This window comes from Rousettus aegyptiacus, unplaced genomic scaffold, assembly GCF_014176215.1.
Source record: "Rousettus aegyptiacus isolate mRouAeg1 unplaced genomic scaffold, mRouAeg1.p scaffold_m13_p_13, whole genome shotgun sequence".
Classification (NCBI taxonomy): Eukaryota; Metazoa; Chordata; class Mammalia; order Chiroptera; family Pteropodidae; genus Rousettus; species Rousettus aegyptiacus.
The window spans coordinates 10,424,381-10,452,069 of NW_023416288.1; the positions used below are offsets into that span (position 1 = coordinate 10,424,381).

The window sequence follows — 27,689 nt, forward strand, 5'->3', positions numbered from 1 at the left end:
GTAAATCAGTGTGAAAACATCAGAATCACCTTCTACTTGACTAGGATACTCGAAAACAATACATAGGGTTTACATTATCAGTATATTAATGAATACTTCACATGGTTTATTTTAATACACTTTCTTCTTTGATATATTTAAATAAATATTTTTGTTGCCTACTACTCTTGTATTACTACTACATATGAAAACATGTACTTAAACTTTTTGTTAATGTAAGAAAATTGAGTTTTAAGTTTCATAAGAGTCTAAAATCTTGAAATGATCATACTTGTAATAATAAGACATACTTTAGTGCTTTGCGTTCTTTAGAATTTTCTTTCTCCCAGATTTTCTTTCTCTTTATTTACATTTCTATAAGTATTCTGGGAGAGGTGCGTGCCCTGCATATATGTGTGTGAATATGCATTATTTCTTAGGATTTTATCCTAGCATTAGTACGTTGAAAGATGAAAAATGTTGTAACTTACCATGATGTTGTAAGTCTGAACAGTGAGTTAGTGGGTCTCCATTTCTTATATCTTGTCGTCTTGTTCGTCTAAAACAATTACATTTAAAACGTATTATCGTATCTCTATTCGCTCTTGGGAATTTGTCATAAAAATTAAGAAGAATAAAAAATCAAAAATCTAAGAGTTTATCGAAAGAGACGCATCTACACCTGAATAAAAGATTTTTTAAAAGCAGCTCGTTATGCCTATAAGAGCAATCTCCAATATAATCAAAATGGGAAATAGTATACAATTGTACTGGCAATGTGTTAAAAGTCTAAGTATTGATAACAGAAAATTCTTGCCTTTTTTGCTACTGGATGTCAATCAATAAGAATCTAACATCTAGAAACTCCTAAATTTTTAGCAGCTTAAATTTTGAGGAAAAAGCACAAAATATAGACTGGCAACCCATTTCTTCAATAAACAGAATTAGATATTTATTCTGATTGCAAATGAAGGAGCAAGCTTGAATATTAAAATTCACATACATGTTCTCTTTCTCTTTACACGTATACATGATTTCTGAAATAGACTTTTGTTAAATCTAAAAGTATTAAGAATATGAATTTATTTTTAAATTAATTTTTAGTTTTCCATTTTTGTTGCTATATCAACCTTTTTCAAATAAAAATTTATCAATGATCATATAGCTATGATTGCAAACCGATTTACCTTCAAAGTGAATAAAGAAGAAAAGCAACAAATATTGAGATCAAGGCCTCCTTTTGTCAGAAGAAAGTGAAGGAGAAGCCAATGAATTTACCACTAAAAGAAAAGCCAAATTTACTATAAAAATCTAAATGAATTTCTCCTACATTCTACTGCTCAGGTCATGTTAGCTGCAGCCCATTCTAGGTGTCCTCTCTGCACTTTGATACTGATTGACTGGGGAAGGAGGTTGGCTCTAGTCATTGTGGTGCAAACTAGATGCATATTTGCGAAAGAGGGTAAAAATGGAGATTGGCTATGTGTAACAGACTGGAAAAGACGGGGACACTTGCCCAACTGTTTTCTGCATCTATTTTAATGGATATTATCTTGCCATAAAGTTAGTTATCATCCCTGAAAAGATCTCTCATAAAGGCCATTGAAAATTGCAAACATGGAATTTGTTACTGTATTCATAAATTTAGAACTCCAAAGTATTTATAGATTTCTATTTGTAGAATTGGTGAGACTATCAACAGATGTTGCACATTTCAAAATTGAGCCAACAAGAGAACTTGTGAAACACGAACCACAAAGCATCTGAGAAGGCGTTTTTACTGCAATTTAAGCTTTGAAAAAAGCCCTCACAAAGAATACATAAATGTGAGGCCTCTAAACATCTTTTCCAGAGACAAATAAAGCTGGGTTAAGTAAAATCTGCAAGGCACAGCAAAAATGTGTTAACAATCTTGGATTGTAGGTAAGCAATAAACACATTTCAAATATATAATAATATACAGTTTTTAACATTATAGATGAAGTTATGATTTCTAAATTTCTTTTTTATTAAAATTATCTCAAAATTAGAATGGATCATTACTAAATTAGACAACTGTATACACTTTCACATGGAAAGGAAATAAAACTCATTTTTAGTTCAAACACGAATTCTACATTTTCGAATAACATTAAGCCCCATAGTGCCAAAAGATTTTAAGAACCATAAAATTTTAACCATTAAACTATCTGTGGTTTCTTTAATCAATAACACATTAATTCCACACTTTTTATTTTAAATTCCCAACAAAATTGATAGTTATATCAAAGTTATACAAATGTGTTATCTCAATCCTGAATGTTAAAGCCTTAAGAAAATTATATTTGTTACATGAAATAAGCTAATATTATATTTACATTTAATATTATTAATGTGACAACCATGTTTTAATCCACATGGACTGATTATATGATAGATTTAAATTGTAAATTATTTTCCACTGCAGTCAATATTATCTAAAATGTGTAATCAACAGATTTTGGTAGCCATTAGGGTTATTTATTCCTCATAATATTTTCCCCAAACATTTGAGATAAAGCAAACGTAGAACACACTTCATTAGCAACAACAGCAAAAATCAACATTAACAACTTCTTGTAAAATATTAGCTATAATTAAAAAAAAAAAGCAAATTTTATTGCTCCTAAAATGTAGTAGCTTGATGATGTTGCTTTCTATTTTATGTTTCAGTAGGCTAATGTGTACACTGTTAATCTTTAGGTTTATATTAACAAGATACTGTATATTACTTTCATCTATCATTGCATGTTTCCTGAACACTGGTAAATATAACAGAGAAAGGAAGCCCATAAGTGAGCCATAGAGAATATGTTGAAATAACTATTTTGTCAAATAAATAAAATGTTTTTATTTTTTAAAGCAAAGGTAAATAAAGTTTGTATACAATTTTTAAGATGTGCTAAGAATTCCCTCAAGTATAACTGTACCTCCTGAATATAAAACTATATCAAATGATCAAATGTCTGTTCCTAATGCACTCAATATTCCAGACAGCAATTTAATTTTATATAAGCATATCGTTTTAGATAACTTGTAGGTATATCTTAGCAACTTTTATTTAAGCATGACTGAAAAAATACTTATAAGTATTACCAAGAATATATTTAAAATATTTGTATAATACATATCTACAGATTGATAAATAGATATTTTATTATGTAGTTTTATATTTCAAGTTCAAATATTGCAAATACAAGATGATATCATGATAATATAGTAGCTTTTAAATTTCTTAGGTCAAATAAAGATATATTTTGGTAAAAATAAAGATATATTTTGATGCTAGTTAGTCAACATTGTACAAAAATATGATATCTTCAAAACTAGAAATATTTCTTAACCTTTATAATTGGGTATCTGTGCTCTCTAAGACTCTAAAGTTAAATAAATTATTTTCTGAAAATTCTGTTCATCCAAGGATATAAGGTGCCATATTAAAATTTAAAACCAGGATAAAATATTGCCGGACAGAAAAAGAAGAGCATTTTTGGATAAAAGAGCAGTTTGGTAAAAAAACACAAGGCCCAGTTTAGTTTCTTTGTTCCTTTCTCTGTGGCTTTGGCCTTCAGTTTTCCCCCTGTGTAACGCGAAGTTGCAAAACTTCATAATTTCCAAGTGCGAACATTCAAGAATATTATTGTGATGTTTTAGATTCCCTCAGTAATTTATTAAAACCATTCGTCCCATTACATTTAGCACTCAATTATTCTATGATACGTTTTTCTGATTCTTTTGACTATTCGAAAGAAAGAAAAAAGAAGCTCTCTAAACTTCTTTTTATTCATCAGAAAAAGATTATATACTTATGTGAAGATAGCTTTTCCAAAAATGGAATCAGGTGAGATAAATAACAAACATTTGTATTTATTTCTAATATTTTTCCTACCTCTTTGCAGTAGGAAAATAGCGAGAGCATGAAGAGCCATCCCAGGCACAGTAAGGGTCTCGGGCAAGGCAGCATTCTGCGCAGGCTTTCCCGTAAATATCGCATCGGTGTAAAGGGAGCTGGGCAACCCCCGTCAGGGAGCCGATGTATAGTTGTTGCTGTGGAAAGAGTTTACTGTTATGACAAAGCTATCTTGGTTTTCAATTTTTTTTAAAAAAGTGTATTTATACATATCTTATCAAGATACATCTACATTTGTGGGTTTTCAAAAAAATGCCATTATTGGTAGTTTTGTCAAAGGCCTGGCAGTGACCATTTAAACTAGAGTAGGATCAAATCGTAATCTTATCGAAACAGGTATATTTTATAAGCATAAAATCAAGGGAAGACCAAGAATTACAGTAATGGTTATATGTCAATTATCAAAATAAAAGTATTTTTTTTAAAGATAGTAAAGCATTGAGCAATGTAATGCTGACACTCTAGTTTTTTGTTCTTTGATAACTCATTTGTTTTTACTTCTACCATTTGTAATTTCAGTTAATCAGATTATCTACAATGCCATGTATTCCTGAGGCAGGGATCATTTGCTTCTGACTCTTGGATGTCCTATTACATTCCTGAGATGCAATTTGCCCTCCTAAGAAGAGAAAGGGCAAAGTTTTAATGTTTGCATTTGTAAAAAGTTTGTCCTTAAACTCTCTAAAATTACTTTTAATGAAGCTACAAAATTACTTCTTACCTGAAAGATCATCAAAGAGGGAATGAAGTACACTCTGACTGGTGTAGTACACTTGAACCAAAAGCTCAGGTGTTGTGAAAAAATGCTGTATTGGGCATCAAGGTTCCTGGTTTCTAGGTCTTAACCTACATTAACTTGCTGTGTGACCTTAGGACAGTCACGTAATTTTTCTAAGACTTCATTTCCTTATCTATAAAATGAACATGTTTAATAAAATTTTTAATATGTGCATCCAGATTCTCCAATGTGATTATTCAATTAGTTTGGAGTTAGCAAATGAAGCAGAATTTGTGGGTCAGGGGGGACTTTTTAGCGGTGACTAATCCAGGATTTCAGTATAGTATAAAAATGTTTTGAATAAAGTTGAGCCAATATAGCATACCAGTTGCAAATTTATGTAAACACAAAATGAAATACAAATGAAATGATTTTGTGTTTTCTCTTTTTGGTGTCATAGCTCTCTTTTCTTTCACTAAAGTTTGAATAATTATACCAAGCTTTAAATAAAAGTTGTGTAAACAGTGAAACATGTAACAGAATGCATTTCTCAACTATATAAATTTTTAAAAAATCACAGAAAAACTGCTCTCTAGACTATGGTGTGTTCTTTTAAATACTACAAATTGCCTGACAGCAATGGATATAAATAAAATTGTAATTCCAAAAGACTTCCAAAGATGGTTTACATATGTGAATAGATGGGTAAATTAAATAAAGACCAAAGTGACTATTAGAATCAAATACATTATTGGGGTTATAAGAAACACTTATATATAAAATAATTCTGTGCTTAAAGCTAAGCAATTAACTGTAATCTTAATATAAGAAAGGGGAATAAAGTAATACAATAAAAACTAAACCACTGTGGAAGCAGCTATCCTGATAAATATTGCTAATTCTATGCCAGTAAATGAAAACTCTTTATGGTATATAACACATATATAATATAATATTTTTGTATAAATTATATTTTATAGCTGTTCAACTTTACTATATTTATTTTTTATTGTTATATTGAGAGATGACACAAACCGTGGCAAATTAAGAACGATAAAGTCCCTGGGAGGAAAAGATGAAGTAGTTTTAAGCTTTTCGTTGAGACTGTTAGATTGATTTGTATCTCTCTTAAAACATCTACAGAACCAGAATGGGATAGCAGTTGATCATGATTTGAAAAATATTAACAAAGACTTTAACTACTGAAAGGAATTTCTTTTTTCCTCCTATCCTTTACTTCTTTCTTCCAAAAAAAGCATCTTATTAAAAAATAAATACACTTAGATTGCATTGAAAGCAAGCAATCTCTATGTAAATTATAAAAAATAAAACAGACACAATATTCGAAAAGAAATTAAATAAGTTAAAATGTAAGAGCAATATACAGAAACATAATTGGTATTGGTGAATATAGACATGCTGAACCCCATATTATGATCATAACTATTTAAAAAAAAATTGATCAAATTGGTCATACCTAATCTAGTTGGCTGTTAAGAAGCATGAGCAAAATTCATACTTATAGATTTTTAAGAATATAATGCTTGTGTAATAAAGGAGTTGTTATTATTTAAATAATATCTAAATCTGTCATATCCCTCTAAGAGGAAAACAAAAATAATATGTGGGAAGAATATAAAATCCAAAATATGGCAACTGAAATTATTGTAATGAAAATCTGAAGCGTGATAAAAATGCCAAAAATTAAATACAACTCAATGACTAGCTCATATTTTTCAATTAATCTGCAGTACTATTAATAATTTGCAAAACTAATTATGCTACTTAAATGAAATAGAGGGGAGGCTTGCAATTATCACAGAGCATAATCCAGTCACTAGCAAGCAACCTGATGTGTTTTTTCTGCCCAATTTAACATCACCACAGGCTTTCTCACTATCCTCCTTAACAAGTTGCAGGTCATAAAGCAGAAGATGAGTCCATTTATCTAGAAAATTAGTTGCAATACTCTTTGTCCCTTTTGAAACAATGCCTCACTTTTAAAATTTCCATGAGCACGAATGAAATTGAGTCGCGACCTAATGAAATCAAACTTCCAGTAATAGAAAATAAAGGCGAGGGACACTTTCTTCCATCATTGTATTTTAAACTGATAAACTGGGGGTTTTTTTCGGTGAAATGTGTTGCATTTAATAGGCAATTCTTAATGTAGTTAAAAAAAATTTTTAAACAGAAAGGAATATTTTACAATACTAAATATAATGTAATTAAGATTGGCAATGAAACCAAGCAGAGGATAAATAACTTAAAAAATCATTACAGAAAATAATATCCCAGGCTCGCTTTCACCCTGGAAATCCCCAGATTTCCTTGCCAACATTTGACAATTTTTAGATTACAAGAACAGGTGAACACATACTTACGAAGTGTAAGGTAACAGTATCAGGTCAATTATATCTGCACTCTGAGTTTCTGTAAATATTTTGGAGATTATCAATCTATTTTGACATGTACGTGTGAACAGGATATATATATATATATACACTGAGTTTTAATGGCATAGTATTTTAGTGTCTTATACAGTGGTTATACATGGGTAGAGATGAACAGTTCAGGAATAATATTAGCCAAATGATTCTAAAATTTAACAATTTTGTATGCAAGTTTTCACTGCAGTGAGTGAGGAGGGGTGCTCCCTACTCTGTGTTTTTTCCCTACTGTTAATTAATCGATTAACCTATTAATTTGACTCAGTATCCAAGCCTTTTTATTTATTTTTTAATAGTTACCATTTATATACTGGATAGAAAAGCTAGGTAACATTATTGGAGAAAGATAATTTGTTAGAAGTTAAAATTATATTTATTTTATATATGTCATTGGCATTTAATTATCTGCATTTCTTGCCAAAGTGTCTTGCCAAAGCATTCATTCAATGTGAATAGAAAGACTAACATGCTGCCTATAACCTTTGATTTCATGGAATTTAATAACATCGTTTGGCAGTGACTGTTTTTATTTTTGCTATTTTCCTTTCATATTTAACCAAACTGAATGTTTTCTCTAGAACAACAAGACTACTGAAATAGTAAAATTATCTTTTAAGTCAAGATCCTCCAAACATACGTAGTCCAGTGCATGATTTTACTAGCTTCCAAAATGTATTTTGTTTATATATGGTAACTAAATTAAATTATACATTTATTTATATTTGGAAATATATTATAATGACTGAAAAGAAATACCATAAATTAAAATTTACAACAAATAATGATATAAGAAATATATTAATAGAATATGTATGATATTGGTCAAAAACATGAAGGCAATGACAATTATCTTTAGTTTTTAATCTACTAACTTATAAGAATATTTCTTTCATTTTATTAAATAATTGTTAATACATATGCAAAATTTGATGGATCATAAATATATTTACAGATTTGAAACACAGAATTAACAAAATGTGACATGTTGATTTTAAAACATAATGGTAGTACCTGCTTAGTGGAAAGCTCCATTGCTGAAATAGTAGTTGGTTCCTAAAGAAGAAAAGAATGTGAACCATTTGGTCAATTATAAAAGTCATTAATTAATTGACATCAAACACCAGCATTAAGTTTTCAGAAAGATAACTTCGGTGCCTGCAAGAAGCAATATAACTGGGAGATAAGACACGTCAAAGAAATTACATAGATAAGTGTTAAGTGTGTAGAACATATGATAAGAGTGTATTAATGTCCTCTAGCCAAAGACCATTAGGAACACACCGGTAGTTGATCAAATTGGGTTTACTGCTCGTTGCAATAAGGGAGACCATGGGACTTCATAGTAAGTGTTGAAAAGCACTTACTTTTTGGGCTTGTGTTAGCTGATATGAGAGAGGATTCAAGGAAACGGGACTTTGTTCTGCATTGGATGCTATCAAAAAGCAGAAGTAATTCTATAATCAAGTTTATTCATAAATCTTATTTATAAGGAGGGAAGAACAGAGTGAGGATAAAACGGGTTGGTAAAAAGTAGTAATCACTTATGTAGGCAGGATAGGGAGATTTGGCCTTTTTTTTTTTTATGGGTTTAACAGTGTTTATGTTCTTGCTTGTATTCAGACATAATTTTAGAAAGATCTTAACTTTTCTATTGAATCACCAATTTTCTATTACCCTGTCTACTTCTGATGTTCTGTGAAAATTTATATGTTCTCCTCGAGAATACGATGGCCTGGCTGAGAGCACCAGGCCAGCTCCTAATAACACCAATGACGAGCTGATAGTATTTGATGTTTCCAGTTTCCAAGGACTGTTCTACTGAAGCCTATCATGAATGCATGTAGTTGCCTAAGTAAATACTGTCTTTTGATTAACTGAGACTACCAATGCCATTCACTTGAACACATTTGCTTGTATCCTCTTAGATTCACTTTCACGGAACTGTGTTCCATTATATATTTCATCAATGACAAACACAACACTAAAAAATATATTGCTTGGGGTTTCAGAGGTGGCTAATGAGATGGAGGGTTAAGTAGGAAGAATAATCTTAAAAGGATTCACTGTGTAGGTGAGCCCTAAAGAAAGTATAAAGAGGTGGATTCTGGAGCCAAACTGCATGAATTCAAATAGTGACTCAAACCTGGCCAGAAGTGTGTTATTAGGTGACGCACATAAACTCTTTGTAATTCAATTTTCTTCTCTGAAAAAATGAGTATGGCAGTACCTTTCTCACAGAGTGGCCGAGAAGTTAATATAAATAAGTTAATATAAAGCACTTTACAAAAGATGTTTGGCACATAATGTTACTTCAAATGTTTCTTCTCTTATTCTCTCTCTCTCTCTCTCTCTCTCACACACACACACATACACACACACACACACACATGCACTTGTATATCCTTTAGTTTTTCTCTTTAGTACTTATCACTATCTAAGAATATGTATGCATATATGAAATTTGTGTGCATTTATCATAGGTATTATATATATATGACATATCATAGTTATATATAATTTTATATATAACATTTATCTTGTGTCTTATGAGTCCCCCCAACACTCCTATGTGCTAAAGCAGAGTTTAAGATAAGCTCTTCTCTGCAGGTAGGGAGCGGGGCTGAATAACTAAGAACTGAGAGGAAGGGGAAAAAAAAGTCAATAAAAGGATGTTTCATGGAAGTCATCACTGAGAGAAAATCTGAGAACAATGGATGGTCACTGTCTAAACTGTCTACTGAGGTTTGTAGCAAGAACAGTATTTATTCATTCCATCACTCAGTAGATGCCCACACTCCCAGTTCCGACTCTGGTTTGCTTTCTTGTCTGTTGCCACACATGAATTCAGCACTGGGATTTTTGTTTTATTCACTGTCATCTATTGCACCTGGAATTGTTCTTGGCATTTATAAGTTCTCAATAAATAGTTGAATGAATGAATGAATGAGTGAATTAATAAATGAATTCTCTATCAATGTTCCCCTTTCTCTCCTATCTCTTCTACTTTTCCCAGTAAACTCTGTTCCCTCCACTGAATATGTATATGAGATAAAGTCAGCCACCATTTTTTAAAAAGTCCTTAATTCTTTAAGCTTAACTGGATTTCTTTGAAACTAATCTAAATATTCTATACTCACAATCATAACTTGTTCATATCCCATTCAGTGCCATTCATTCCTTAGGCCACTGAGTTTAGTCCTTACTCTAGAGAGGTTACCTATAAATCTCAGAAGCAGAAATCACCAAAGAACTGTGTTGCTGAATGGGACACTTTCAGTCTATATTTTTAGTGCTGGACTTTGTTTAATATGGTACTATCAACCACTCATTTCTTCTTGACTGCTTCCTGTATTAAATTTCCTTCTGCTTTGGAACTCTTTATTAATTACTTATTCTTAGCTATTTTCAAAGTCTTCTCAACCTTTAGCCATTCCTCACATATTTGCTTTCCCTTGCTGAATCCTTCTTACTCTCCATTGGATACTACATTCTTTTGTGGTGAGCTCAACTGCTCTTGTGATTTTAATTACCCCCCCCCCCATACACACACCATGTGCTACAGAATCACAAATTTCATCTTTGAGCACTAATATCTAAGCTGAGCACTGCATTTTCTTAGAAAATTTAAGACAATCTGCCTGAGACGCAAATGAGACAAATAATTTAAGATGTAAATTAATATAATGGGATAATTTAGAGATTTCTGATAATTTCCTATTTTTGTAGTTTAAATTAATGATATTAAAAAATAAAAATCTTCTATAGGAATTATCTGTCATAAAGACCACTATGGTGAGAGAAATATCTATCAATTTTATCTATGCAGAGATATGATCTTTAGAATTTAGTAGTATCAAATCACAAAAAAGGGACAATTCACCACTGATTTTCAACTTAAAAGACAAAGCAAACTATTGTATTTAGGTTTATGCCATATTTGAATCAATGAACCCAAAAAGAGAATTTAGAAGAATTAGGAAAATTTTCCACAGCAACTTCTTTCATTCCAATAGTTTTGCATGAGAAATGATTACATGATTATGTAAGCGCTAACTTCATGCAGACTTTCATGAAATGTATTTTATAGTCAAAGTGCAAGGAAAATGTTTCTCAGAGAACTAACATCTAATATAATAGAAGTAAAAGTTAGCTATGTCTAAGTTCTTTTAAAAACAAATGAAATGATGTAAAAAAGTGAAACTGATCAATATCATACATTTTATATTCATTGAATTAAATATCTACAAAGTAGATAAAAATGAATTATTTCATACCTAAATCGTATAATGAAACAAACCCCAATCCACACCAAACTCCATTGTGCCACATTATGATTTTGACATTCTTAAATTAAGATCCTAGAATTCCTTAGACCAAGCAATTAGTAACAATTTGAAATAACATGTACTATATGCTGCTTATGATTGAATAATAATAGACAATATATTAAAATAACATTCATTTTAAAAAGCTATATATCTTTTCTGAGAAATAGCTGGTGGTAAATATAATTTTCATTTGTAACTTAATAAGCATTTTTTCATGAAAATTGTTTCAATTGCAAATTTAATTGGTATTCAAGTAAAAATAGAATTAAAAACAGCACATTTTAAAAACTATTTAATATGTACTTTTCAGATATTTTAATCTAGTCCTTATTAAACTTTGGCGCTAGCAGAGCTTTTCAACCTGCTGCTCCTAGGAGAATATGACATAGCTCCCTGGATGCTAAGCAAGTGGACACTACTTTAGAATGAGTATAATAGTCTAGGTTTTGGAAAGCATCAATTATGTTTTACATTCTAATGAAAATTAACTCATTTATTTGTTCAGCTGTTCATGGAATATTGCATAAATTGGATTTAAAATGCATGTGTTATTGATGTAACTGACTTGAAATCCTTTGCAGTCAATGAGACTATAAATAAAACCTATTGTACTGAATGCACTGCAATTTGATGTAATACCATACTGTCTGAAAAATAAAACCCTTTTTGACTGAACTGGAAAGAAAATCTCACATTGAGTAAAATAAAAATCAACATATGTCTGGTTTTGATATCTTTTGCATATTTTTAACAAGGTATAGATGTGGATTTTTCAAGCATTATTTTAAAAAAGACTTACATTAGTATAACTAGTTAATGATAACTACCATTGACTAGTAATTTTAATTCAAACAAACCTCTAAAAATTTATGAAATGAAGAAGTCAAAGATGAATTGACTATAACCAATTTGTTCAGTATCACATAGTAAATATGATTCAAATACAGATTTATGATTATGATAATACTTGGAATCAGGCTTATGTCTTAGTACTTTAATACCATTTTGAATATATAATGACAATTCAAAGTCATTTCTAGAGTCCTATATAAATGCCAATTTTATTTCACTTATTACCTATTAAAATTTTACTCTAAAGTGGAAATTTTATTACAGAGAAATATTTTTCTTTCGATCCTCTGATTGGGATTTGATTTCACCCAGAATAAAAAGTATCTTGGATGTAACTGAAACCACTGGAATGTTCTGTGATTAGCCAGAGTATTTTCCTAAAACCAATCTCAAGATAGCCATGGACATATTACTGGATTTAATTCAGGATTTTATATTAGATTTGGTTATTCAGTCTAGCAAGGACCCATAATGAACATGGTCTTCTGGAGATGATATTATGGTAAAATTAACTGGTTGGTTGACAGTAAATGTCTTTCTTTTTATAATCCAAGAGTATCAGATACCACTATGACTGTAAATTTGTTCTTTGTCTATTTACCTTGTCAAACTACTGTAATGCTCAGGTTAACTTTTTTTTTTTTTTTTTTAATGAAATGGAATGACTTGTGAGGCTCAAATGGAAATATAGAAACTATAACATTTCTCTGCTTGTTTCACTTTATATAGCAATTGCTTTAATGTGTTGAGTTTTTTCCTCCTGCTGCAAAATTAAACAAAATTTGACAGTGAAACATTCCAATTGCTAGACCACAATATATGTGTGAACTTTGCCTGATAGAATAGAATGCTGAAAGTAAATATTTCTCTAAACTCTACCCAAATATGTTTTGTCTACTTGAGTGAAAAAAAAATAGTAATGACAATAACACATAGCAGAGAATATGGGAGCAAGCTAGAACATTTATCTATGAAAAGAGAGATGTTCTAAGTTGCAAACAATCTTTTTACAAAATCATAAACTCATAAACAATTATTTCCATGCCAGCACAATATCACTTATTGAACTTAATTGTAAGAGATTGATAAAGAACCTTGTTCATAATGTCTTAAAAATTACATAAATGTCATTTAATAGTCATCATAGGTGAAATTCAGTTGTATAGGTCTCTCAAAACTGCAATATACTAACACAATCTAATGGATATTAAATATTTGTGCTTGTAAGATTGTTGGCTCCCGATCTGTCAAGATTTTTTAAAAGTCATTTAATCAGTATAAATTTATATCTTCTTAAACTAAAATTTTTATTAATGTACTAAAGAATATAGCTAAGATGTGGAATGTAAGCTTAAAAATCCCAGAGATATGGGAAATGAAAATAAGTTTGAATATATTTTTACTAAAATTTATGCACGTTCTGATTAATGAAGTCCCAGAAAATAATTAAATGATAAAAAAACTTATTCTTAAAATGGCATAACATGACTTGATACAATTATACAAGATAAAACTTAATTGTACTCAGAGATAGCAAATTAAGTCCTTGAAATTATGAGGGAGAATATGTAAGAATCTGTAAGCTGCATATGGTCAGGGACCATGTTTTGTTCATCTCTGAATCATCACAACTTTGCATTTGCCAGAACCATGGTAGGTAGAATATATTTGTTTGTGGTCGAATTAATGATAAATTTTAAAGAAATATATAATAAATGAATATACAAATGAACCACAATAAATCCATATGTAAATAGATTCTGAAAATCATTAAGAAATTCTTAAGTTAACATAATATTTTAGTATCTCCTATAACTTCATTTGCAACGGTGGTGGCAATATAAATTTCAAAATATTCAGAATTAGTAAAAAATATTTTCTACTATAGAGTAATATTAGGTATAATCAACAGTATAACTTGTTGCTGTTCTCAGTTTATCATCTTCACTCTCTCACCCCTCATGTGAAGCGTGGTTTCCCTGAGGAAAACCTTAATCTTAATTTCTCATATTTCATTTTTTCATCAATACTAATTCCTTCATTCATTTAATCAATGTTAGTTGAAAATATATTTTAGGCTCTGGGAGACAGGACAATGGATGTTAAGACAGCAATTTATTTATCCATCCTTCAGTGCCCATAATTTGTTTGCTAAGTCTAGATGGACTCTATATTGCTAACACAGTCCATTTGGATAATTGTATTTTTGAAATTTGTAGGTTAAAGTAGAAATGTGTAAATACTGTAATGGAACCTAGTGAACCACAGGGATTAGACATCACTCTATACCAGGTGTAAATAAGTCCAAAGTGCCTGATTAAAAAAAAATTATAATATAGCTATGGCAATTTTATTATTTTGAATACTTAAACCAAGAATTAGTAGAAACGCTACTCAAAATGTGGCTTAAGTGTCGCTTGTTTTAAGTCTCCAAAATATATATCTTAACAATAAAATATTGAGCCCAGTATCTAGCACTGTCTTGGACACTATACATATTGTACCTTTAATTCTTCTAGCCTACTTGTGGAGTAGGCATCATTCTCGCTTTTTCACTAATGGAAAAACTGAAAGGGATCATATAAGTGCTGCTAACAGAAATGCCACGTAGATATAAGTGAAGAGCTTAAACTCTTTACACTAGAACATTGTTTGGTTGTTATTACAAGATGTCTACGTCATGATTTAATAGTTATCTGTTTCAATGCTAATCATAATTTTAATTGAATATATTAGGAGCATGCCATATTACACTTTATTTTCTCTTCAAAATAGTACTTAACAGTGAGCAAGGGCCCTATTGGGTTAATAGACTGGTCAAGAAACATGGAGCTAAGAAAAGCCTTGGGGAGACTGCTTACAATTAAAATGCTTAATTGACTGAAAAATTTAATCCAGTTGTTTCATTTAATAGGTAAAGTATCTAAGACACCTGGAGACTAAATGAGATAAATTTTTAAGTTGTGAAACTAGATCCAACGTTTTCTCATTTCGTCCGCACAATTCTTTTAATTCCAGTCTATTTTGCTGTCTCATATGTTTCCTCTATTCTTGTAGCAAAATTGAAATAACACCTTTTATAGGTATCTATTTTCCTGTCATATCTCATAAATAATTCCTATCGAGGTATGCTTCAATTCAAACTCTTTCTATGAGTTAGTTTTCCAAAAGGAATAACAGGTATGTGGTATATGTTATATTACTTCAATTCTCCCCTCTCATATCAATCTACAGCCTGCTGTCTCTACCCCAAATCTGATATAAACCTGGGCCATCATAACTCAGGCCAAAGGGACAAATATCTATACATTTCTTAAATGCGTAGACTAGGAATCCATAACAAATTTGCCACCAGTGATACAAAAACCTCAAACTCATTTTTCCAAAACAAATGATTTCTTTAAGAAAATATGATAAAGCAATTCATGAATAAACTACACAATCGTTGAAACATCTTCATTCCCATCATTCTGAAGGTATTTCCCTTAACATATTCATGGAAGTTACCTATCATCCAAGTTCTACCAAAAAGTATGAAAGAGAAGATTTTGGGTGTTAGGGACTGCATAGAGTTTGTTCATTGAGGTAACTTACATAAATAATGTAAAATGTACATCTTATATTTTATCACTGAGAAAAGAAAATATGAGCAAAGAATATATTTCTTTACATTTTTAGGTTAACTAGCATTGAAAATTTCAAGATTTATTTTGACTAGTGTCTGGCTTTCTAATTGACAAGCTAATTAGAAGGGTATGCTAGACTAGTCCATACCAAGTTCAGTGTGCAGCTGTCCTGGGGGAAAGACATACATGTGAACTTGTTGACACTTGAAATTAAGCAGCACTCACCCGAAAAACTGTCATTTCTTCTAGCAGAACTTCTTCTAAATCATGCCAAGTCTCCTTAGGAATTGAAACTACTTTAAGGACGGTTCCAACATCTTGAAAGAAAGCGAAGGAGAAGAGCACAATTTAACTAGATCTAAATAGAGTTTAGAGTTAATGAATGGAATCAGTATTTGAACAGAAAGAACATTTTAACCTCAGCCTTTCTTTTAATTTGTATTTTTGCAGCATTATTAAAATATATATTCAAATGCATTTCCTATAATAGATTAACTATAAACATAGCTGTGAAATAAAAAGAATTGGATTTTTAGAAATATATAAATCTTTGAAGACGATTTTATCCTGAACTTGCATAATTAAAAATATGTAATAATCACTAAGTTAGATGAATTATTTTTATTATTTTTAATCTCAATTGTCAGATTTCTCAGAAAAAAACTAAAAATAATATGTTTTGATATGATAAGTTTTTTTCACTTTTGTTATAAAATCAGGAACTACTATGAAAATTTAATATAGATGTCAAATGCAAGGAATGTTGTGAAGCAACAGAAAAAAGTACAATAGTTAGAGCTTCAGAAGCTGAAAAACTTTAATAATTAGAAGGCCCTAAAAACAGCTCAGTGACTATTAAGTGATGAAAGACAATAACCTGATTTCTCAAAATAAAAAAAAAAAAAACCTTAGGTTACTTATTACAGTGTTTTTTTTTTTTTTTTCCTCCTAATAATTGGTTAATCAGTTTTGGTTAGCATATTGATTAATCAAGTTTAGAGTACTAAAGACACTTAAAATTCAGGAGCATATATCACACACACACACACACAAAACTGTTAAACTGAATACATTTTATAGAAATTTCAAGATTATTTATACTAATTTCTATTGTTAAAATAGAGAAGTTGTTTTAATGACAAGAGCTGTCATTTTTACTCTAAGTTTGTTTAGAAAGACATTGATTTTCCAGTTTTTACAGACATGTTTCTACTCCTTGACAGAATAAAGAACAGGGCCTTATTAAATTTAAAAATAAAATTGACTCTTCAACATTCCAATTATGGTCAGCTGATCAATTATTTTTAGCTTCAATTGCTCATTTTAATCAAATTTAGTGGACTCATTTGAGAAGAAAGTCTTGCCCATAAAGAAATTATACCAGGAAAATAATTCAGCATATTCATATCATTGATAGGAATTTTCAGGGAATCAATATGATGTGCCATGGGAGATTTAAAAAGATTGCTAGGTGTATCCCTTGTAAAGTTAAAAAAAAAAAAAAAAAAAAAAGCCCTCTTTTAAGAGGATCCTTCTATGTTTACAGGACCTTAGACTACTCATAACAACAAGGATTAAAGGTAAATTAGGTTAATCTACTCATTGCCTCTGACAGGTCTCCAGTATCCAAACATAACTTTATCTGTGTTCCAGATCAAGTTTTGCTGAGTAGTATTTCAAACAATTTCACACAAATTGAATCATATTACTCAACTAGGGTCAATACACTATGATGTGCTACTTAGTTAAAAGATAAAATTACTGTAATCAATTTACTTTGCTGACAGATGACCCTGGTCTGTGCTCACCGATAGCCATGATAGCCATCCACACCATCGGACATTCAACATGCTCATGAAATTGGTTTCTTTAAGGACAACTTGTGTCCAAGAGAAATTAAAACTCATGATTGGGTTTCTCTGGTCAAATAGCTGGAAGCAAGCTTTTGCTGCACTGACAATGAGTGAGAGACTTCTCAATGTGTTAAAGCCAGGGGTGAAGAAAGAGGCAAGTGTGACAGTGAACAAACTTAATTACTCCATAGAGAGCTCTATTATAAATGATAGACATTAAATGATAAACTAATATTTATTGAAGAGAAATCTTATCATTATATCATTTCTGAAAATATTTATAACCAGAAATCAATATTTGATAAATTCATTGACTTTATCAAACTGAATCTCAATGGGATTCTTCTGATTGAGAAACTTTCTCACTCGTAAAAGTAGACTGTAATGTATCACTCAGAACCTGAACACTGTTACACTTGATAACATAAGTTATTTCACAATTTCATTATAAAACTTTAAGTCTTTACATCACTTACTGCACAGTTGCCACTCCTCTGTAGTTAATGCAATTTTTTCTGTTTCTCTCCAAGGGAAAATAAATGTTATTATACAAGGTTTCAGTGGAGCACTCACTCTGTTTCCCATTGATTTATGTCAGTTAACAATGCTAATGGAAACTAGAAATTTATTACCTTGGAATCTGACCCTAAGTAACAAGTTTTGAATTTGTAACTGGTACTTTCAAAATAGTATTATTAAAGAGAGTAGGGGAGAAATAAAATAATATCTCAAAATAGCAAGGGAATGCTTTCTGAAAATATACCTGCAAAAAGTTTGTTTCTAATCATGGAATTAGTAAAAATATGTTGTTAAGTTTCTATACAAATGAATCTAAAATGTACCTGATGATTCCTTAGGTCCATTTTGTTACTGTTCTGATGAAGTGCTATGTTTTGTTTTTTCTCATTGTATGCCAAAACACTGAACAAATTTCGTTGTCAGATTTTATCTGCTGGAAGGTTTGCTCCCTATGGTAATTTTAGAGTTCAGATAATTTTGCATAAATTTATTCAGAAACCATTATTGAATGTTGAGAATTGGTATGGTTTGAGTATTTGTTCTAAAAAGCCACTGTCCAGAAAAGAGTTATTAGTTAATTACAGACATCAATTGTTCACCTAATCATTACCTTTACCTGATTACATTTATCAACTTTTGATTGAAAAGGAAATTTAATTTACTATATGTCAACTTGCTTAAAAGATAACACATTATAATGGTAGGATGTTTAGATTATTAGTCAGTTATTAGAAGTTAACTGTATCTTGAGAGGGATTATGAAAACTTTCTCACTTCTTAGGCTATTTAATTGGTTAAACTCAGTGGGCTGGAAGAAAATTTAGAACTGAACTTAAAACTTTTACCTGTTCCAATAAACATGACATCATACTGGCCATCTTCTGCATCCACTCTATCCACTACGATTTGTGTAAACTGATAATTCACATCTGTTTTGATCATTATTGGGCGGTTATTAATAGGAAACACCGGATTGTACATGGCTGGATGACTTCTTGCAAACATTATAACATCATCTGGAAGGTCTTTCGTAGAGTCAAATCCACCAAATGTTTTGCTGGGACACTATTAAGATAAAGAGAAGAATGTCTTTTGATTAAAATATAATGAATAGGAATATAAATTTTATAATGATATATGACCAAAATGGTCTAGGAATCTAAACTTGTGATGATTTTTTTAAAGTTAATTAACCAATAAACTAAAAAGAAAAGTTACTCAAATTAGTAGTTGTAATATGTACTATATATTTCTTACATACATCTTACATCTCAATGGGATTTAGTTATGTCACAATTTCTTACCAAAAATTTCAAATGCATCTAATGAATTCAGTGTATGGGAGGATCTGATGCCTTTATTAGTGTGGCACCACCACTAATATACTATACGTTTAAACTACATATAGTTAATTATTAGATTAGAGAAACAGAATAATTTTCTTGGATACATTTGATTTTTATTGTATGGCAAATGGTGAAATACAAATAGCCAATATAAACTATTCTTTATTGCTTATTTCTGACAGCCATGGAAAAGAACTTCAAGAATTACGAAAAGTACTGTCTCTGGAGAGGTATTGTTCAGTGTTTAACAATGTACATGGCACAGAAACTGACTAATCAGAATGGACCCAAGTACAACAGATGATGGCCATAGAGAGCCAGAAAAGATGCACTGCAGTACACTGGCAAGATATCATCTCTAGCTAAACTGCTTCACATAAGGCAATAAAACAAAAATGAGGAAACTCAGATTTCACCGTCTCTTTTCATTCCACGTAATTATGTGGTACCGCATTCTGAGTATAATACCTCCAGTCTCTTGCTTTTTGTCTTACAATTAAGTAGTTTCTGCCACTTAATGTAACAGCTTTGGAGCTAAAAAAATGTAGAGAGGTTCTTACAAGAGGCTTAGAGGAGAAATCAATTGTCAGCAATTACCTTGATATACATCATTAATAATTCATGAGAAATAAAATAAATAAATAAATCTCTTTTGAAATGAGAAGAGTATCTATTTATGGATACACATGTATATATAGGTATGCGCACACACACTTTAAAGGATTTAAAGAATTACGTTTTAAGTAAATTATAAAATTATTTAATGTTATAGAAATACCAAAAGCTATGTAAATTCTAGAAGAAACAATTAAACATTTTTATGACATTATTTTTATTTTTTATTATTATTATTATTATTATTTGCTTTTCTATTGTCATTTAAGTACAGCTCACAAAAATTTGAAATGTGTGACTGAAAGTTAAAGTAAGGGATTTATTTATTTTTTATTTTATCCTATAATTTGTGTCATTCTCTTGCCTTATCAGCCTTTTATTTTTGCATTTTGTACTACTCAGCTGTAGGTTTTTCTTGAAAAATAAAGAAAATGCCGTTCTACTGACACATCGTTTGAAGATCACTTCTCCAGTAGTGCTGATGAAATGACATATTGTCAACTGCCACCTTTTGGGATTAATGAACTCATTCAAGTAAATTTTAATTATGGAATTAGTTAAATGTTATCCCTCGCAGCCTTTCTCTAATTCCTAGATTAGGCACTATTTTCTGCCTTCTGCCTCTAGCACTTGGTGCATGTCACTGTCTTAATTTCCCATGTTATAACAACACTCTGTGAACATTGGGTGAGAACACAGGCTCTAGAACCTGCCTGGACTGAATTCTGGCTCCTCTCTTTTGCTCAGAGACCTTATCTGTGAAATGGTAGCTATAACTGGGCCTTTGCATAGAATATGTATATATGCAATAAATATAAAATGATATAGATATAAGGATAGATATCTTAGAACAGGGTCTGACACACCATAATTTATAACTACTATTATTAATTCTAAAAACATTTTACACATTTTCAGATAAAAAACTTTGCAACTCTAAACAGTAACACAATATCTAGCTCCTTGAAGGAATTCCACCAAGTTTGTTGAAGTAAACCTAGAGAGTCAATTTATATTCAGAATACAGTGGCATTAATTAGCCACAGAGATATGAATGACCATAGAGATATAAAACTGTCTACCAGCAAAATAAAAACAGTTTACCATTAAGAAACGGGGTATGTTGTGCTTTTTATAAAACCCATTGGACTTCATATGATCGATAGATATTCCATCTTGTTCATTTATTCTTCTGAAAGCCTATTAGTTTTGTTTTGTTTTGTTTTGTTTTCTTTTAATCTACAAGACCAGAAGTAATCTTTGTAAAATGAAAAATTTTGAATTTGTTCATAAATAAGTTTAGCGAAACAGAAAAGAAATATTAAAAGCATCTATGTCTAAATCTCTTCAATAAGTGGTGCTTGGAAATTAGACAGATACATGCAAAAAAAAAATGGAAACAAACAATTCAATTTAAAAATGGACAGAAGACTTGAACAGATATTTCTTCAAAGAGGAAATATAGATAATCAATAGACATATGAAAAGATGCTCAAGATCACTAATCATCAGAGAAATGCAAATTAAAACCACAATGAGATATCACCTCATACTTGTCAGAATGGCTATCATCAACAAATCAACAAACAAGTGTTAATGAGGATGCGAAGAAACGGGCACCCTCACATACTCTTGGTGGGACTGCAAATTGGTACAGCCACTATGGAAAACAGTCTGGAGGTTTCTCAAAAAATTAAAAATGGATATATCTTTTGACCCAGCAATTGCATTTCTGGTTATTTACACCCCCCCCCCCAAAAAAAAACAAAACAATAATCATAAAGACCTATGCACCCCTATGTTCATGGCAGCACAATATACAATAGTCAAGATATGGAGGGAACCTAAATGCTCATCAACAGATGATTAGATAAAGAAGTTTTGGTTCATATATGCAGTGGAATATTATTTGGCATTAAAATAATGAAATCCTACCATTTGCAATGACATGAATGGACTTAGAGGTTATTATGCTGAGTGAAATAAGTGGGCAAAAAATAAAAGCCATATAAATTCATTTATATGTAGAATCTAAGGTACAAAAAAAAAGAAAAATTGAAAACAGACAGACAAATATAGAGGACAATCTGGTGATGGCCAGAGGGGAGGAGTTTGAGGTCCGGGAGAAAGGGGTGAGGGTTAAAGAAGTACACATTAGTAGTTGATAGATGGTTATGGGAATGGGGAGCATGGCATAGGGAATATAGTCAGCAGTAAGGTAATGGCTAGGTGTAGAGCCAGAGGAGAGAAAAAGTAATCAGGGGAATCATTTTATAAACTATATAAATGTCTAACCAATGTACTGTATACTTGAAACTAATAATGAAATTAAAAATTAAAAAATCTATATCTAATAAAATCATACAAAACATAACTTGCTTTGAGAATAAAAAACTGAAGTGTAAGTAATGGTTAGACTTCAAATACAAGTTTTTTCATCATATGAAATTATTTCTTTAAATATTCTTAGTATTTAAAAATGTATTTAACTGGATAATTCTATCTGAATATTGTTATTACCTCTGATATAATACTGATAATTTCACTCATTTTCTACCACATGGAAGTCATTCATTTTTTAATCCCTACTTTAAATCCCTACTTTGCAGATCCAGAGCTGGTTTTATTTTTAATTCTGTTCAATTTTTTTCATAAGCCTGAGTGTGCCCAGGGTTGCTGGAGGGAAAAGGGAAAGGTTGGCGATAGTAGACAGAGTCTGATAAAATACCTAGGTCCTGTTCATATTATGCAATTTTTTTTCACATGTCTTTTTTCCCAACTTCAGGGATGTGTTCTATTCCCATGGGAAGATAATATCAAGTTAAGAAAAAATTGTTTTTCTCCTATTTAATATGTACTCATTGAGCCTTCTTTATGATCAGGAAAAAAACAAGTCTAGGTGCGCCCTAAGAGTTTTGACTTTCTATGAAGGCCATTTTTACTATAACTCATTCAGAAAAAAAAATAAAACAAGGTTTCTATTTCTCAAAAATAAGGGTATTAATAACTGGCAAGCACTGAATTTAAACACTGATGTTTATAAAGAACGTTTGCATAAATATGCAATTCCATGGTATCACAGAAGATGTTTGCCTTGCTTTCATTTATAGTCTTAGAATTTTGTTTTACATTTTGTGTTTAATATCTGTTTATAGTTGCTTTAAAAACTTTCAGCAGTAATTTATTCATTTTATATTTTAAGCACCTAGGCCACTTACAGTTCCAGGTCGTGGGTAGGGGACTCTTCCTTGATAAGGTACCCACTGATAGTTGGGACCATCCCTGTGAGCATATGGACCAAGGAATACTCTTCTCACATCGCTCATGCTATACATACACACAGCTGACCCTTTGAAAATGTTACTAAAAAAGAGAGATAAAACAAAAACAGATTTTCAACTTTACACCATGGCAAGAGAACTGTTGATACTGAGTTCTTATATTTCAGATATCAATTATCAAATCTAGAACACAAATCCTTAGCAGTCACAATGAGTGTCTGAGATTTTTTTAATTATATATTTTAACAGTACACAAGAGAATAAATTGTAATTCTTGAAAATAGAAGGCATGGATTAAAATGATTTATTTATAGAATATATATTCATATCATACTTAACTTTAATAGAAAAACATATATATATAGTTATGATCTTCTAAAAAGTAATGTTTTATTTTGATATCAATAAAAATAAAAATATAAACTTTGGTGACATTCAAATCTCATGAATGAAACCAGGGGAATTTTAAATAGGCAAGAATGTTTAAGACCTCATTTTATAAGCTGAAACTGGTACAGAAAATACTCAATGTCAATGGCTTGTTACATTATATTATTATTAACTCCCAAAACATCATAAATATTAGATGAAGTAATTTGTGTGAAGATATTTAAAATCTATTCCCAATATAGAAAATCATTTTAAGTTAGTAGTTATTACACCCTAGTCAAAGTGGGGCATTACAGCAATTATCCCCATCATTTTTTCTAGGCAAGAATCAGATCATTGAAGCAAACTGGAAGTTTGCCATGAGCTGCCACAATTTTCCATTTTATTTTTTGCTTATGTAAATACAGCTTGAGGAATGCATTTATACAAGGATATAAAACAGTTGTACACATTTAAAATACAGAATGCTTATCTTTTAACCAATCTTTCCCCATAGAAAATTACATATAAATCAGACCAAATGAAAAACATATGTTCATAAGAGTTTTTTGTATTGGGAACTGTAGTATGTAGATAATGCCTAGCAGAGTGCAAGCTTCATAAGGGAAGGAACTAAGCCTAGCTTCTTTTCAGTTACTTCAATTACATATTGCATGGTACCAGACACAGAGTCAATCTCAGTAAACAGTTATAGGATTTCATAACAATATATTTGCTCCTTGTAACAGAATAGCAAATTAATACATATTTGATATGTCACAACTTGTAACATTTATACATCCCTTTTCCATTGTTATATACTTCCATTGAAATCAGTCATCATTAAAAGACTTGATTATGATTTATGGTTGTTAAAACTAACTCATATATAGTGCCAGATGGATACTAGAATAATCGAGGGATCACTTTGTAAATTATATAAATGTCTAACCACTATGCTGTACACCTGAAACTAATATAAAATAATATTGAAGGTCATCTATAATTAAAAAACAAAAAATTAAAATTAAAAAAATAAAAGAGAAAAGCTAACTCATATATAGACATTCATCTCACTGAAATAGAGAGATAAAATTATTTCACCCATTATGTCAATGATTTTCAAAGTGTGTTCCCTAGACCAAAGCATGGGTATGATCTGGGAATTTGTAAGAAATTCAAATTCTTAAGGCTTGCTCTATTCCTACTGAATCAGAAACTCTGGGAGCAGGGCCAAACAATCTGTATTTTAACATGCTCTCCAGGTGATTTGATGCTCAAGTGTGATCATTTATAGGTATTGAGGAAATAGAAGAAATGAATTAAAATGTGTTTAATTTGAACTGTTCACATTCTTTAGCTGTCATTCTGTTTTCATACCAAAGGGAAAAAATATTTAGGTATGGGAAACTGCAAATAGTTTTAGCAATATGGAGTCTTAATTTTTACTTGTCATTTTAAAAAAATTATTGAGTAAAAAATCAATTTATAATGGTTTTAATATTTAAAGAATAAATTAGTGTTGGACATTGTGGTTTATCTTTATCTCTTTCCTATTGCATTTCTTTGTAGCACTTTACCTGACTTTTGATTTTAAATTATTTTTCTATTAAACATTTTATCCATATATGCATATGGATAAATATATGTGCGTGTAAATATATATTTCCTTTAACAGTTCCAAGTAATATAAAATTTATAAAGAATGTAACAGTCAGAGATGATTGCTACTTGATTTACAGCAGATCCTTGGGGGTTTGTGGGGACTGGGGAAAGGAAAGGAGCAAAAGAGAAAGGAGGAGGGTAAGGAGAGGGAAAAGGAGGAGAGAAGAAAGGGGAGGGAGAGAGAGTGAGGGAAGAAGAGGGGATGGGGAAGAAGAGGAGAGGAAACAAGAAAGGGAGATAAAAAGTTTTGTCGCTCTTAGTTTATATCACTATAAACTTATCAAAAGTTAGATTTCCCTTTTTGTATTATTCTACATTTCACTCGAAGTTTTTAAGTCAAAGTTATACATAGGATATGCTATACATTTTCTACCATTTTCTTATAGTGATGATATTCTTTGCTAAAATTTATTTTTAAAAACCCTAAGAAAACCTTTTTAGGTCTAACTTATTTCAGCCATCTAAGAATGCGAAGGTTAAGTCAACACTGTTCTTTCAAAAATATATTTTCACAAATTGTAGATACTTAGAACGCATTGGAAGGACATGGAGTTTCTATAATAATAAGATAGTAAGAAGTTTTTTACCTGGAAGTTGTAAACACTCCATATACAATTGGATTTTTAGGATCTTTAGAATTCATTAGGAATACATCCTCTGTTTGAAAACAAAATTGGGAAAGTTGCATTTTTTATGATTAAAGCAAAGACTGAACAAATATTCTCTGTAAAACATCATCAGCTACTTACGCAATTCGTCAAAATGAGTGTCAATGCCATTTGGACCTGGCACTGAGCAAATCAGACGAGCTTTGAGGAATGTCGTCCATTTATTCACCAGACTTCTGTGTCCCCCAAAGTCATTCTGAAAGGACAGAACCCCAGTTTTAGGAATTGTGAATCCAAATGATAATTTCAAATATTTCTTTTATTTTGAGATAGATACAAAGTATAATACCTCATGTTTCAAAATGAGGAATGAGGAATTTTAAATGACTAGATGCAAATATGTATAATTTATTATTACATTGTTGATTAAATCTATTCACTGAAACGTTATTCAAGGGAAAAGCTTACACTGAATTTCCCTCGGTATTAAAATGTCACTTTACTTTTTTCATTCTGTTATCTCTCTTCAGTGAACAATCATTACTCGTGTTTGTTTTAATTTGGTTTAAATCTGTCTCTCCTACATATACATTTCTTGAGACCTTACTCACTTAAGGTCTCAAGTAGTTCACAGTAGTGAACACACTGGCACATAGTAGACACTTACTAGGTATGTACTGAATGGAAGAATAAATGCATGTCCCATAATCCATGCTGAAAATACATTACAAACAAAATTATGCTAATATCAGATATTTTATATTTTAAACAGTTTAAGTAATGCCAATTTTACAAATAGCATGTTGAAAAAATATTTGCATAAACCTTAATAAAGGAAATTTATTCCAGTGAAACATTTTGGAAGAGACCCTTAAAAAATAATACTAATTTATATTTTGTTTGTTATTTTATATACTATAAATAATTTTTAACCTTTTTAAGTAGTGCTTTTAAATATGATCTATGTTTTGTAAAGGAAAGATTCTCATACACTTCATGTTATTTGTATGTTTCCAGACTGTTAAAACTTTAATTTTCCAGTAAGTCAATATACTAGAGATAAATAATTAGATCATGATTGGGGTAGCAAAGAGGTTAATTCCTTCCCACCCCCAAAATAGAGATTTTTTTAAATTTCATAATATTTTCTTAAAAAGGAAGAACTATATTTTAGGATAATTATTGGATATGACTTTATGATTTTCTTGAAATGAAAGATGCTTTAATATAGAACAACATATTCATATTGCATATATATTGTAGATGAAAAAATAGTACTGTTATTATATTGTCACATATGGAAACTAATCCATATTTATTGAGCAATTTTTACTCTGTAAAATTATAATACAATATTATAATAAATTTTGTGCCACAAAGTAAATAAACTGCTCAAAGTTCAGAGCTTCAACATTATGCGTGTGTTGTGTACATGTATATAGGAAGTTATAATAATCAATTTATAACAAGCATTAGTTTTTCTACTTATATTAAAATTAGTTATCCTAACAACAGATATTCATTCAAAATTTACACATTGTAGAAAAGTGTG

The 27,689-nt window shown here is 30.5% G+C and overlaps 1 protein-coding gene across 2 annotated transcripts in view; it reads right to left on the minus strand.

Annotated features, from left to right (window-relative positions):
* The window catches only part of SEMA3A (semaphorin 3A), a 233,973-nt gene that overhangs the window by 16,875 nt on the left and 189,409 nt on the right, over positions 1-27,689 (minus strand). For both annotated transcript variants that reach the window (XM_036230307.1, XM_036230306.1), the window contains exons 9-16: positions 26,279-26,393; positions 26,117-26,186; positions 23,433-23,577; positions 19,099-19,318; positions 16,107-16,198; positions 8,087-8,128; positions 3,887-4,044; positions 471-538 (exon numbers count right to left, since the gene is read on the minus strand). In XM_036230307.1, the coding sequence (XP_036086200.1) occupies positions 471-538; positions 3,887-4,044; positions 8,087-8,128; positions 16,107-16,198; positions 19,099-19,318; positions 23,433-23,577; positions 26,117-26,186; positions 26,279-26,393 (910 nt within the window). The remainder of the gene's footprint in view (positions 1-470; positions 539-3,886; positions 4,045-8,086; positions 8,129-16,106; positions 16,199-19,098; positions 19,319-23,432; positions 23,578-26,116; positions 26,187-26,278; positions 26,394-27,689) is intronic.